Source organism: Lutra lutra, chromosome 4 (assembly GCF_902655055.1).
Source record: "Lutra lutra chromosome 4, mLutLut1.2, whole genome shotgun sequence".
Classification (NCBI taxonomy): domain Eukaryota; kingdom Metazoa; phylum Chordata; class Mammalia; order Carnivora; family Mustelidae; genus Lutra; species Lutra lutra.
This window is the reverse complement of record NC_062281.1, coordinates 119,336,707-119,351,928: the sequence shown is the minus strand read 5'-3', so window position 1 is coordinate 119,351,928 and position 15,222 is coordinate 119,336,707. Positions and strand designations below refer to the sequence as shown.

The following is a 15,222-nucleotide window of genomic DNA, read 5'->3' as shown; positions in this document are numbered from 1 at the left end:
TCTGTGGCTTACAAAAGTAACACAAAGCTGGCAGGAAGAACATTCATGACCCTGTTACTATTCAGATCAACTAACGTTATTAGGCAAATGGTCACATTCCCATTTCAACTGACTATTCCAATTCACGGAGAGGCAGAGGGAAAGCACACACTCCAACGGCCTGCATCCTGGAGAAATGATTTCAGAGTCAAAAGAAAATAAACCTAGAAGGTGGGAAGAGTCACTCACAGAGCTGAAAACTGCCAGAAAACTGACCCCACTCAGTGCAGTTAGAAAGCACATTTGCACACAGCCCCTGGGAAGCTGGCCCATCCACTAACCTTCATTTGTTTAACAAACCTAAGCAATGAACTTTCTTCACAACGCGTGCACTTCTCTGCTAAAATCTACTCTCCATTAGCAAATCTCGTGAAACTGGTTTGATATTTGGTAAAATTTCCTCCTGAACTTCAATGAAAAAAAAACCACTGAACTTTCAGGATAATTACACTAAGCTTAAATAAAAGTAATTACCTAATTTACAAGAGGAATTACTTAGAAAAATACCACCAAACTTAAAAGAAGCATGCATGAATTACTAGAAGTTATACTACTGCAATATTAATGCCCAATTATTGTCAGGCATAGAAAGCAAGCTGCTGCCATCAATTACCCACAGAACTACATCTCTGGAAACAGGTAAGAGTAACAGATGGGAATACAAGGTAGTGGTTGTTATTAGTACAAAGTGCAGCCAGCTGTTGTCCAAATGTGATATACTTTGCAATCCAATTAATTCACTTATTTCCTTCCCCTGGACCCAATAAATAGGGAACTCTTTGGGCAATAAATTCAAAAAACAATTTCTTTCCTTCTTCCTTTCCTTTACTCCCTCCCTTCCTCCTTCCCTCCATCCCTTCCTTCCTTCCTTCCTTTAAAGTAGGCTCCATGGAGCCCAATGCAGAGCTTGAACCAGCTGAGCCACCCAGGTGCCCCTGGGCAATCCATTTAAAGAAAGACTGTGGCTGGTTCACTGTTTCAAATGGCTGAAAACCTACCAGTCGAAGCAAAACAAACAGCAACAACAAAAAGTGTTGCTGAGGAACTAATGAACATCTAATATGTACATTTCACACCACCTTCAGGATGGCTGGGAAATGTATCAAAAACTATTTTGCTTCTTCAAACAGTATAGCTGTGTTACAGCTGAAAGGGTCTCAAGAAGCCATCTGGTCTAAACCCTTCCTTTTCCAGATAAAGAAAATCAAAGTCAAGGACATAGAGAGAGATCTCTGAAGTCCCATAGCCAGTTAGCAGGGAAAGTTAAGAGCTGTGCCCCAGTCTCCTAACTCTAAGCCACACCCGCCCCACGATCCTCTCTTGCCCTTCCAAAGTGAGCATGCCCCTAGGAAGAGGGCAGATGCCATCACCAGATATGTCAGGAAGAATGGCTCTACTATTTGCATAAAGGTCACGCCACCAAAGAATAAAGTAGACAGCATCCATGTGCCTCTCTTCTACTATTAGGTACTGGGTGCCTCTTCTCTTAGCCCCTGCTATCTTGCCTTGCCAAATCCAGCAGTGCTTAGATCAGAAAGGCCATCCCAGGGCTGCCTCCAAGCCTACAACTGGTCAGCTCCACCCAGCAGGTCTCTCAGCCAATGCTCACCAACCAGAGACAGGATGCTGGGTGGCTTTTATCAAGGCTCCAGGGCCATGCTCCTCCTCGCCCCTCAGGGTGGTGGAAGGAGGCCTGGAGACCAAGCCCTGAAATGTCTAACCCCAAAGGCTAGAAACCCACTTTTACTCTCCCAGACTTCTCTTTGTTTGGCACCCTTTGGCAATGTTTCTAAGATAGTTGCAGGTTGTTTTCAGACAGTGACAAACGTAGCTGCCCAGACAGCCCAAATGTGCATTTGCCCCCACCCCCATCAGATGTTGCCAATTGCCTGCTGTGTTCTTGCCCATCTGTGCCCTTCAGCCAGGATGTCCATCCCCATCAGGTGCTCTCCATAGTCCAGAGGGCCTCAGGTCCATTCCTAACACCCTCATGGAGCCCGACTCTGCTTCTCTATTGGTTCGGCTGATGTGGCCTACACCTGGTCTGGCTTTGCCTGGCCTGGCCACCTGAAGCCAGACCTCCGAAGACTCATCCTTCCTTTCCTCCTACAAGAAAGTGCAGACTGCCAAATGCTTCTGTGTGTGTGTGTGTGTGTGTATGTGTAGGAGGAGACACCTTTCGCTTCAAGCAACAAATGTGACTGTGTACAATTCGGAAACCTGAATTACAAAAATGCATTTCGACAGTGGCTTTCAACCTTCCTTCTGCTCTGACCTAAGATGGATGGTATTCATATACACAACACCCTCCCCGACCAAAGGCATCTGCGATCGCGATGCCCTGGGACTGCTTGTACTCAGCACAAACACTGCCAGGAGATCACGAAAGATGGGCTGTGGGCTGTTCAATCCTGGTATGTGAGGAGGAACTCAGAGCTTTTCTTGCTTACTTGAGGAATATGTCTGAATGGCAAGGGAGAATGACACTGGGATAGGGACAACTTTGACTCTGATCTAATATTTAAAGAGGAAATCACTGGCAAACCTATCACTAATAACTTAGCCATACGGCAGAACAGACCCAACTAAATAAAAGGCTCCTTTGGCAAAAATCCTTTTCTAAAGTTACTAATTGGCCCTTAAGGGTTTTATTTATTTATTTATTTATTTATTTATTTATTTATTTTAGAGAGAGCACTTGAGCAGGGGGAGGGGCAGAGGGAGAGGGAGAAGCAGACTCCCCGCTGAGCAGGCAGCCCAACTCAGGACTTGATCCCACGACACTGAGATCATGACCTGAGCTGAAGTCAGATGCTTAACCAACTGAGCCACGTAGGAGCCCAGCCTTTAATGTCTCTTTTGAATACAACTGTATTTTGATTTACTGTGCTGGAGCTGCTTCATTTTAATTGTTTTAATACTGGAGCTTCTTAAAATGAGCAGCCCTCAGGCCCCTCATCTCTGACTGAGCCTCCCAAAACGCACCTTTAGCCTGGTGGATCACAGCGAGGGGCTTGGTGAATGTCTTCTTATTTTGCATCATGGCCCAGATCATTGAGGCGTCCAGTGAGGTGCAGGCTTCGTCCGGGGGCACACACTGCAGAGAAGCAAAGAGGGTCAGGGGTCACTCTGAGGAGCCCTGCACCAGCCCAGCCTGCACAGTTGTCCTGTGCCCCTTATCAGACAGTTCCCAGCTGTTTACCACAGAAAAACAGGAGATCTGGGGGTTTTCCAAAGTACCATAAATAATCCGGGAGACGAGTGGCAGACCCCGCAGATACAGTCTCAGCTGCACTTGGAAAATTCAAGTATCACTGGATGGCTTATAAACACTGCCTTTCTTCCCCATCTTCCCACAAAACAACTAGAGGTTTTAGCATTATTTAGTCTGAAAAGTAAAGAAACTATATGATAAGTGTTGGCCCTTCACCAAGCCGGCTTCACAAAAATGGTTCTTGTTTATGATTTGTGCTTGTGGGAAACGTCACGTGCTGCATTACGAAAGTGACAGATTCTACATGTCTTGTCCAAAAAGATAATCACGGTGTCCAGTTTGTTTGATTTTTTAAATTGTAGTATCGACTCATTGAAAATGAAGCTTTCCAGGGTTGTCAGCTACAGCGTTCCAAACTGGAGCCCTGGGGACCCGTACCCAGGTGTGGGGACCATGAGATGAGCTACTTCCAGTTATTTTCAGGCCTCCAAATTAGAATTAGCATGCCCAAGACTTGTTTACCTGTTTTTAAAAAGTGATCCCACTCCAGTCCCTTTTTCTTTCAAATAACTTTAGTTCCTTGTCTACGCTCATCAATAGGTGAAACTCAAGACATCTACCTGCTTTTGTTGTAAAGAAACAGATCTATCCTTCAAAGAGCCTAGAGCAAGCCATCCCCCAAAGCCAGTAAATTTCCAATCACAAAAGAGCACAGTGTTTTGACTTTATTGTCACTGCTGCTCTGAGCAACATATTGTAGGAAGACAACCCCTCCCTCTCCCTCAAAACCCAGGGAAAGGTTTTAACACACAAGCCTCTTGCACTGGGAAACAACAGAAAGGCCTCATTATTGCAAAGATTTACATTTTAGGAAAAGCCTTCTTACTGTGCCGTTAGTTCTTCAGTTAAGTAAGGGCTAAACGAGTGTACGTCCAACTCACTGCTCAGCCCCGGAAAAGATACCCAACTCCGGCCTTCGTTTCCTTAGCTAAGGGCAGGACCGGACTCAACGATCGTTGAGAACTCCTCCTGGAAAGACTCTTGGGCTCTATCATCTGAGAAGTCACTAGAGCTGTGGAGATATTAACCAGGAGCAGTAAACACAAAGACAGTGGTAATAGCTTATCGGAAGCCACTGCTTTATCAACGGTGGACTGTGGACTGTTGTCACACCTACTACCTCCGTCCCTACTCTGCTCTTGAGAGGAGTCAGGCACTCGTACTTCACTCTTACAGGTGAGGCCATGCAGACTCTCAGAGGTCAGGGGACTTGCTTCAAGTTCTGTTAGTAAGCAGAAAGCCATCCTTCTCAGTCCCCATGCTCTTTCTAGTTTTTCGTGCCTTGGGTGTTAAGTCGGGACTGCAGGGTCCCATCCCATGTCATCCACTGAGACTTGGAGCTCTCTGCAGAATGCTGTGGAAGGAAACACTAGGGTTAATTTTTATACGCTAACGTGCTACGGGTGGTGCCAGGCCAGGCTCAGAGAGAGGTAACAACCAAGCCACCCATGAAGACTCCTAGAGTAACCACCAGGCCTCCCCTCCTAAATCCCTCGCTCCTTAAAGTCATCCTCCAGCTGCAGGGAGCAGCTGTGTCTCCCAGCCAAGCATTCAGTGACCCTCTGCCACAGTCCACTGATGGCCACTGGAAGGCGAAGGCTACAGCATCCATATTGCTAAAAACAACCTAAAGAACATTGTCTGAATCATCTTACACATTCATGCTCCCAAATGATTATGACCAGATTTGCAACATTTTCATAGCCAGTATAAATTTTTCTTTGGTGTTGTCAGAGAAATGGATGCCCAGGGGAATGTAACAGTGTAAAGCATTCAGATTAGTGGTTATCTAGCCCCAATAATGTAATTATTCCTCCTCCCTCTGTCCCCCTATCGTACAACCTACATATTAAGAGAGAATTCCATACATACATTTATTGATACCGCTCGATCATCAGTTTTAGACACTGATGGATATGTGACTACAAAAGTCTTATAAGTCAGCTGACACTGTGTGAGATAATTGCAAAAAAATGCACGTATGGAATTATAAATAATCATGGCAGATCACAGACACAAAACTATGGCAGAAGACACCTTTCTCGCACCAGGCCCAACTAATGAGGTATGGTCATTAACCTTGCAGACTCTCCCCTACACAGTCACTCTAGTGAGGTCAAAGTGTTCTGATTTCTGTTGTGGCAACAGAATGTTTAATATGGGGAGGGATAGGAGGCAAACACGATGAGCCAATACGAAGCCGAGAAAAATTAAAATGTTTGTTAGTTTCCGTTAGAAGTCCTCCTGAGACAAGTCAACCTTATAATTCACACAGAGAAGGTCAAAAAACAAATGCAATACAGGTCTTAGCAGGACCTGAGAAAATTAATCCTCACACTGAACTTGTCCTTTAGGCTCTCTGTGCTTCTGGCGCTGCACACTATCCGAACTGCAAAGATAAAGCCAGACCTCTCCCTCATGGAAAACAGTCTTGATTTATCATTTGAAAGATACTACTAAGTAGCATGCACGGAAAAAAAAGTCATACTGTCGGGATTTATTCTCTAAGACTCCATAAAACTCCCGGTTCCCTGCTAACACAGATTTTATTACTTCGGTTGGGCAGTTCCCAAACCCAAAACCTCAACCTGCAATAACTCGTGATTAAACTTCTCCGGCAGGTCACTGCCTCACCTAAAAATGTCAAAATAACATAGAGATGGATGAAGGCCCGCTCACCTTAGGTAACTTCTGGGGGTCCTTTTCCTTCTTGGTGCACAACGTGAGCTCACATTGTAGAAAGAGCAGTGAGGTGTTGAAAATGGACTTAAACACAAAGCTGAACCGCTTCTTGTCCACCTCAGCTTGCGGGACTGGAAAGTGCACCCTCTTGGGATTGTAAAATTTCACAGATTCGTCTTTTGGACAAATGTTTTCAATGATGGTGTAATCAGACATCCTATCAGGGTTTGAATATGGAGAGATAAAGCATGTCTGGATGGCAAATCCCAATTCTTGGTCAGCCTTAGTGACAGACACCTACAAAAGAACAGAAAGACCAATCAGAACCAAGCGGGCCTGTTACTTTCACTTTAGGCTACACGGTGCTTCTGATGAGGGACACGGCTTGATTTTCATGACATACTTATCTCCTTTCTAATTACAAAAGTAACATATACTCATTGAAAAAAGATGTCTCCCATCTAGACTTGGTATGGATGACAGTGAATTATTTAGCTCAAATGTCAGTCTGAAAGAGTCCAATACAAGATGAATTAAGTCTCTTCAACCTTCCATAAGTCCTCTGGGAGATAAAAACAAAAGCATGGCATGCACCTAATGTGGATTTTCCAAAATAAACGAAACACCAACAGGCGAAGCCCCAAATGTCATAATACCAGGTCATGTCTCAATGGTGTACCACCTGTAGAGCAAGCTATTTTTCAGAACTACTCAAAAAATAAAGTACAGAGGCAGAATCTATTTAACCCAGGCAGAGAGGACTGAACTTCTAAACTGCCATGAGCCAGAATGAGCCTACAACACTGCAGCAAACCTACAGATTCCTCTCAAGTCCTCCTTCATTGCAAGCAGGCAGAGCGGCCTCTGGGGTTTGGTGTCAGGGACCGTTGCAATCTGGTGGCGATCACAAGCCTGGCAAAGTGTCCTAGCTGCTCACAGGTCCAAACCAGGCCTTGCCAAGTACTCTCCCTTCACTCTTTAAGCCCAAGGGTATTTTAAGGGAAATCTAATCTGGAAATGTTTCCAACTCATTATACTTCCCTCTTACAAAACATTTGTATGGGCTATGTCCAAACCTTGTTAAGGTTCTTTTCTTTAGAAATAGGAAGTGGTGTTTGGCCAAGTATAAACAGAATTCAAACCTCAACTATCCTGAACTCAGCTAAAATCCCCAGGCCAGAGTGGATTCTCCATTTGGTGACACATGGATTGCTGCGTGAACTGCCTTTCCCCACATGCCTCATTCCTTGACTAAACTTAGGATCAAAATAAACTTAAACACTTTAGAAATAAAGTTAGTCCTTAACCATAACCCAATAGCCCCAGAATCCTTTCAAAAGGCGTGGAGATATAAACACTTTCCATTCTGAGAACCCAGGGGAAACCCCTGACATCGCATGGGGCTCTGAGGATACAGCACTATTTTGAAAGATGCCTCCGTGGTTAACTACAAGACACTCAGCAATGAAGATGATTGTTATCATATCACTTTGTGGTGCCTTAAAGCTCAAACCATCTGAACAATCTGGTGAGATAAATGGTTTCATCTCCTTTTGGTAAATGGAGGAAAAAATGAACATACAGGATAGATGACATGTTCAAAATTCTACCTTGGGGGGCACCTGGGTGGCTCAGTGGGTTAAGCCGCTGCCTTCGGCTCAGGTCATGATCTCAGGGTCCTGGGATCGAGTCCCGCATCGGGCTCTCTGCTCAGCAGGGAGCCTGCTTCCCTCTCTCTCTCTCTGCCTGCCTCTCTGTCTACTTGTGATCTCTCTCTGTCAAATAAATAAATAAAATCTTTAAAAAAAAAAAAAATTCTACCTTGGAAGCACTGGATAAAACCAAGCCTTAAACCCAGGTCTTCTGACCTCTAGCCCATTTTCTCTTTACTATTTCACTGTAGCCACAGCGTCGAGTCAACTAAACCTACGATGTGGCCTTGGGAGAACACCTGGTGAGAAATCTTGCTAGGAAGTAGTGTTTGGGAGTCTGTAAATATTCACACATCATTATTTTGCCAATATTTCTGAAAAATAAGATATTTTATCTGGAAACGATGGCAAATTATATATATTGTATTACTAAAAAGTGCCCTTTAACAAGAACTCATAACCCACAAAGTAAACATGCAGACAGAGTAAGAAATGTAAATCTTTTCTTGAATTTCAGAGAAAGTATATTCTGGTAAAACTCTAGGGTATCCCAAAAAGTTGTTTTAGAGGAAAAAATAGTATCAGCAAGTCTTCTACTGTAAAATGGCCTGTTCGGGGTGGGGAGGAGTGGGCACAGTCAGTTAAGAGGCTACCTCTTGGTTTCAGCTCAGGTCGTGATCTCAGGATCGTGAGGTCGAACCCTGCACTGGACTCTGTGCTGAGTGTGGAGCTTGCTTGGATTCCCTTCTCTCTTCCTCTACCCCTCCCCCACTCCGATAAATAGATAAATAGATAAATCTTGCATAAAATAAAATGGTCTGAAAATATACTAGAAGAATTATAGGTCTCAGGGGGAGAAGGGCCCCAGGAAATCGTGTGGCTCATGCCCTGTGAATTCTGAGCCTCAGTTTCCTCCCATACAGAAGAAGGGCACCAATACCTATGAGAAAGGTAGATCTAGATCAGTTATTGTGAGGATCTGTAAAGTCACAATTACACAAACAACACAGTTCCCAGCTAGTCAATACATGACAGCTCTAACTAGCAGTACTATTCTAGATTAGAATTTAGGGGGTTACTAACAGTTCTTTTTAATTCCCCAAGACAAATGAACTAGCAGAAAAGCTGCCATTGTGTGACCAACCACCACCTAGAGGTGACCAAGGACCAGATGGCAAAATCGATGATGTCTTGGATTAAAAGAAAGGATATGGTCTAGAAGGAACATGATTCTGGGAGTGTGCTAGGATGGCTGGGACAAGAAACTTGGAAAAAGGTCTTCAGACCAAGCCAATAATTCGGTGAGTTTTACCTACTTTAAATTAAAAAATTTTCCTACCAGCATTAGACTCCAAACAGAAACAAAGATTAGGTGTGGGTTGCTACCTTATTTTGCAAAATATTTACAGAGTCTCTCTTTTAGGTGGATTTAAACAACTTTAAAATAAAGCTGTTTGAAACATATACTACCCTCCTCAAATTCTCAATACATTTGGTATTTAAAATGGTAGCAGTAAGATTCAGTCCATTTCTTTGTCATCATTTGACAATGTCTTTGCCTAACTTTAACTATGAAAAATACAAATGATATGTGAAAAGATATAAACGTGAAAATAAGTGAAAAAAAGAATTTCAAGTAAGCAGCACTGGGTGGACTGGGGAGAAAAACCAAAACGTCCACCAGGGTAGGATACAGGAGGAAGATCGGTCAGTGATTAGCACACAGCAGCAAAGCCATGAATTAGCCGAGCCAGGTCCACGTTTGGAAAAGAACAAACCCCAGTTAAGCAGGGCCCCTAAAATCCAGGGCACAGCGCAGAGTCAGTCACTGCCCAAATACACACATGTGGATTGTACAGCCAGAAATGCAAGAAGAAAATAATGATCTTGGATAAGAAGAGATCTCTAATTAAGAACAGCATATAGAAAGCAGTATATTTTCCCCAGTACTGAAAGAAGGTATACCCAAAGAAAGAGAAGACCTCTCAAAACAGGGAATCAAAAAAGAGGAGAGATCCAGGAAAATGTCGAGAGCCAGTGGGCTCTATCCCAGAATTTGAACAAATGTGAGAGTTATTTATCTTTCTGAAATAGAAATATGTGCTCTGAAGTCACTTGCGACGTATGGAAGTATCCCATTTCGACCCCGTGAGCTTTCACTCCTCCTACAAGTGAAGCAGAACACCAGCTCGCAGTTTAACCCCAAAACTAGACGACCAACAGATGTCCTGGGGCCATAAAGATATTTATCTTTTTCTAGAATCTAATCTGAACCTGGATATTTGCACTGCTAAGAGGTCACATTTTCTCCTCTTTAAATGGCACTTGGAGGTTAAATGATGGTAGCAACTAGCGTGTAATACTGTGGACTCTCAAGCTGGACAACCTGAGTATGGACCGGACTCTGGAATCCACCGGTTACTAACTGTGATCTTAAACGAGTTTGTGCCTCAGTTTCCTCACCCCTAAAATGGGGATACCAATAGTCTTGTCTCGGGGAGCCTGGCTCAGTCAGTTAAGCATCTGCCTTTGGTGTGAAATATTCCTGGTTAGCCCTAACACTGCAACTATTGAATCCCTGTTCCAAAAATGCTAAGGACAAGCAAGAACAGGACTTTATTAGCAGAATTCACACCACCGATTTTTAAAAAGCATTCATCTGTAAAACACTCTCCTCACGTACCAAATCCTGCAATGTCTCTCTTTGGTCAGAAATCAACCTGGATGCATTTTCTGAGCCCAGCCCTCACCCAGAGCTGGTGGGGCTGCGGGGAGGGCTTCTCCAGCAGGCGCCCTGGCTCTGCTCCAGGAGCTATGACAATTCCGCCCCAACCTAAAAGCCCAAGGCTAATGTCCAGGTCTCATACCTCAACATAAATGTGTCTGTTATCTGCCACAGAGAAGACCCCCTGAGAGGGCACGAGAAAGAGGTCAGTGTTGTACAGCTCCATGTTGAAAGTGATGTTTCTGTTGGGTGGGTCCTGGAAGCTATTGGGATTCCCCACCTGCCGCAGGCTGCAATTAAACTGGGGAAATCAAACAAACAAACAAAACAGAGATAAATCACAGTGAAATGAAGGGTGAAGACCCTGGAACTTAGTAAGCTTTGGTTTTTAACATCCATTTCCCTCCCCGTCCCCCACTCAATAGTCCCTAACTAAAGCTAACCAAAAAGACAACATTCTCACAAACTACCTGCTGCAAACCAACACATACCACGACAACTTCAGGTCGGCTGAAGGAGGTATCTCCTTCATCCATATCTCCCGGAAATCCATTATCCCCTGACTCCAAATCTTCGTAACCATCTGGCCAGCCACTACTATCTCCGGGGGATGGAACCTGTATCACAATCTAAAAGGCAAAGGAAGCACAGACAGTGTTGTTAAAACACCAAAACACATGAGTTGGTTCTACCTCACACAAACACCCATGTATAATTCAGATGCCAACTGAAAATCTGAACTTAAAAAAACCTCAAAAACTCCATGTTTTCTGAGGATTTTTACCTTCAAAGAGATTAAAATTAAAGATAAACCCAACATATGTTCAAATTAAGACTTGAACTAAAATATGTATTTTTCCTTGTGAAAAAATAAGACTTGTTTCAAACAGTGGGAAAATGCCAGTTACCGAAATAGGGCTGAATGGGGCTGTCAGTAGGCCAGTCTACACTGGAGGGAAGGGGTTTCTTCTTAGAGGGCTTTTCTTTACATCAAAAATACTAACAAATACTAAGACTGACTAATTTAAAGAGCTTTTCTTATTTGTATCCATCAAGATTTGTATAAAGTTTGAGTTAGAAACAAAGTACCTAATGTTTACTATTGAGCCAGTCTCCTCAATTTTTCTCTGTCCTCGTCTATCTTTTCCTCATTTCCTCCCCCGTGTATTTGTGTGTGGTGTACGGATGCAGGAAAGAATGTTTTTATCTATGACAATCTATCTTAATGTTAGCTGAAATGACTATTCCTAGGTTAGTTCTAGGCAACATGAAAAATTCACCTGAGGACCATGACTCCATAAATAAAACCCCAATTTCTTTGCATTTATAGAATAGCCACATTTTTTGTTTGGTTTTGTTTCATGGGCTGAGACTGCTGAATATGGTGCAAAACAAAAATATATACTAAGTCAGAAAATTGTTACAGTTGTAATTGGAACAGCTACAATAATCACTGAAGGGAGCAGAATGGGAAGAAAATGTAGGAAAACTACCTCTCCATTCTTTACCAGTTCCACAGAAGGAAGTATTGATGGAACTGAAGCCAAGGACCTAGGACATTGCTTGCTCTAGGTATCATCATCATACCCATGAGAAGAAAAGGATTTCAAGGGCTTAAGATATACCTTTCTCTTCTGAGCCAGAAGTTAACTTTTTCTTTTTAAACTTAACAGATAGCCTCTTATTGGTGTTAATTTAGCCATAAATTTAAAATTCCAAAATGAAGAATATCAGTAATATATACCATTCATTATATCTGGAAAAACAGGATAATGTAAGAAAATTAGTGTTGGAATTGGCAGGGGGGTGTTCATCATAGAGGTCAACGGCTAATAAATTATTCCAGTAACAAAGGGAGATGAGCTGGGCCAGCCAGCCTGGTGTAGGGGAAAGATTAGTGGAGGACAGGTCAGGAAGCTGGATTCAGTACTGGCTCTGCCCTTAACTAGTTCCTCAAATCTAAGCAAGTCTCTTAACTCCCAGCAGTTCAATTTCCTCACCTGTGAAATGAGGAAGTTGAATGAGATCATCTTAAGGTTCTTTCCAGCTCAAACACTCTCAGTCTGAAGAATAATAAACTTGGGTCCACAGGAGAGTGAGTGCCCATGTAAGCCACACTGACAAAATACCTGATCTCCAGTCTTCTTCTGGATGGGTCAAGTCTATCTACTGCAGGGCAGTGGGACGGACACGAATGACAATCGCACCCTCCCTGTCCCGTGCCAAAACTGAACTCGGGGATTTATCAGCCTTATTTTTACTGACAGAAGTATGACCTGAACTGCAAAACTAACATTATGAAGTGCTTTTGAAATTTCATGTTTCAAATTCTTTTAGTAGTCACAGCCTAGTGTGTATTTCTGCAAGAACAGACTTAATCAGAAGAAAAAAGATTCAGATGAATGAGCTGACAAGGATGATTTCTGGAAAGTGTAGCTTAGCTATTGCAGTGGAGAATCTATGTAATCTCCCTCTGCATAATGTTGAAAGTAGGAGATCTGCCTCAGTTTAGGATCTTTTTCAGAGGGAGAGAGAGACTAAATAATCATTTCCTGAGGACCCTTTTCGGATTTCCCTTGGTTCTTCTGTTCATGAGGAAGGGAGAAGCCCTCCCACCTCTGGACAAGACTCAAATGAGGCCACAGAGACCACAGAGCTGGTTAGCTCAGTTGCGTAGACAACTGAGGGTCAAAGTACATCCCATTTTGTTGAGAACTGGTGCTTGGCTTTGTTTAGGCCTGGGGTATATGCCCCTGCTCGTGGTCATAGAAACTCGAAGGCTATTTTTAAGGTAACACTCAGCAAGGCTCTTGGCAAAGGGCCAAGATTTGTTTTGGAGAACACTCACGGAGTTATAGTAAACCACACCATCTGGGGTTGATCGCCGGTGCCGAGTACCACAGCCATTCAGCGGAGACTCCAGAATGAAGTGGGTGCCATTCATCGTAGCCTTGCAGGTAGGATCCAACAGGGTGAGCTCCATCCCTGAGTAGCTGTTGGCCTGAAACAACCACCACCAAAGACGTAAAAGGGGGGCCCACAGGCAGATCTGCCGCACAAAGGGAGCATGTTTTGCCCCATCTCCCCATACAGTGTTGGTGGCTGGAGGCCTGCATTTCCCCTCCCCGCTTGCTTCCTCCCAACCTACCAAGGATTGTATTTATTGGCCTTGGAAATTCAATACCAAAATATTGACACACGAGGATCTGGAACCCCCCTCAATTGAGAACAACAGGACCCGAGTGAGAATCACAGCCAAGGGGAAGTGAGTCCATCCAACTGAGCAAACAGTATCAAGTCCCCAGAGTTCAAAAGTGAAACATGGAGAAGGAAATAACTAACACACACTGGGGCAAGATGGGAAAGGAGGTGGCTTTCTCTTCTCTAAGAAATTGCACTGACCTGAAAAGAATCTTTTTCTACAGCTACAATCATCTTCTCTTTGTCACATTTGACTGATAGGGCAATCTCCACGTTCCCCTGCACCTCCTCGGGCTCTTTGGGATCAGGAAACAGTTGTATGCTGGGGAGGAGAGGGTCCTTTGGCCGGGGGATCCCATCTTCTTCCCCTTCCCTCTGGCCTCTCCTGGAGAGATCAGGGAAAGGAAAGGGGAAACCACCATTGCGGCCTCCCCCTCCTCGGATGGGTGGGTTCTCCAGGGCAGGCAGGGTGCCGGGGTCCAGCAGGATCCGTAGCTCAGGAGGGATGGTATGTACTTCTTCATCTCTCATTTCCTCTGAGGGTGACAGAAGAAGGCAAAACATCATCAGTATCTGATTCCAGGCCCCAGTCATCATCATTAGCAGGAAGAACAAGAGGAACTAGCACAGAATGGGTGTGTGTAAAATTACTCTTAACAAGCAACGTGTAAAGGAGATGGGGATCTGGAAGCCTGAATTCCAGTCCTGGTGTTCTTTCTGAGTGGCGTTGGGCCAATGGCTTATTTCTCTGTGTCTTGGTTTTCTAATTTTTAAAATTGAGGTTGTATTAGACCAAGAGTTCTCTATTTTGGCTACACATTAAAATAATTTGGGAACTGAGAAAAATTCCCTATACCCAGGCTATACCCCAGGTCAAATAAAAATCAGACTCTCTGGAGCAGCGCCTAATCATTAACATGTTTAAAGCTCTCTGTATAGGTCCAATGTACACCCAAGGTTGAGAACCACGGGACTAGATAGCTTCTAAGGCTCTATAAGCTATAAAAATCTATGATTTGAATAAGTTATTGGGACAATAATATTCTTTTTTTAAAAAAAAAGATTTTATTTATTTATTTGACAGACAGAGATCACAAGTAGGCAGAGAGGCAGGCAGAGAGAGAGGAAGGGAAGCAGGCTCTTCTGCTGAGCAGAGAGCCCAATGCGGGGCTCGATCCCAGGACCCTGGGATCATGACCTGAGCCGAAGGCAGAGGCTTTAACCCACTGAGCCACCCAGGTACCCCAGGGACAATAATATTCTTCAAGTGCCAATGAAATACCTCCCTTGAATCTAGGAATTCTTTAATTTCTTGAAACAATATTGGCAATTTATAATTATTTGCTACCTCCTTTCTGCCTGCTAAATTCTAACAGGTATCTAGGCACCCTGGCCTATTAGAACCTAGTCCTGAAAAGAAAAAGCGGCTTAGGCACACATTCCTTCAAAGAGAGAGGCATATTTCGACATAATGAATGCTCAGTGTTCTGTCCTATTTTCAGCAATTTAGGGAAGAAAATTTTTCCCACTATTGTCTATATCCAGTCTCAAAGCCAATGCCTGAGGTCAGCCCACCTCAGTGGGAGCAGGAAGTAAAGACAACCAGAGGACATTAATTCTCCTTCAATACTATCTTTTGGAAAGAGATG

At 43.7% G+C, this 15,222-nt stretch overlaps 1 protein-coding gene across 4 annotated transcripts in view; it reads right to left on the bottom strand.

Annotated features, from left to right (window-relative positions):
* Window positions 1-15,222, bottom strand: part of TGFBR3 (transforming growth factor beta receptor 3) — a 199,181-nt gene that overhangs the window by 23,371 nt on the left and 160,588 nt on the right. For all 4 annotated transcript variants that reach the window (XM_047725460.1, XM_047725461.1, XM_047725458.1 and 1 more), the window contains exons 9-14: window positions 13,775-14,109; window positions 13,221-13,373; window positions 10,864-11,001; window positions 10,515-10,673; window positions 5,993-6,292; window positions 3,025-3,136 (exon numbers count right to left, since the gene is read on the bottom strand). In XM_047725460.1, coding sequence (XP_047581416.1) covers window positions 3,025-3,136; window positions 5,993-6,292; window positions 10,515-10,673; window positions 10,864-11,001; window positions 13,221-13,373; window positions 13,775-14,109 — 1,197 coding nt within the window. The remainder of the gene's footprint in view (window positions 1-3,024; window positions 3,137-5,992; window positions 6,293-10,514; window positions 10,674-10,863; window positions 11,002-13,220; window positions 13,374-13,774; window positions 14,110-15,222) is intronic.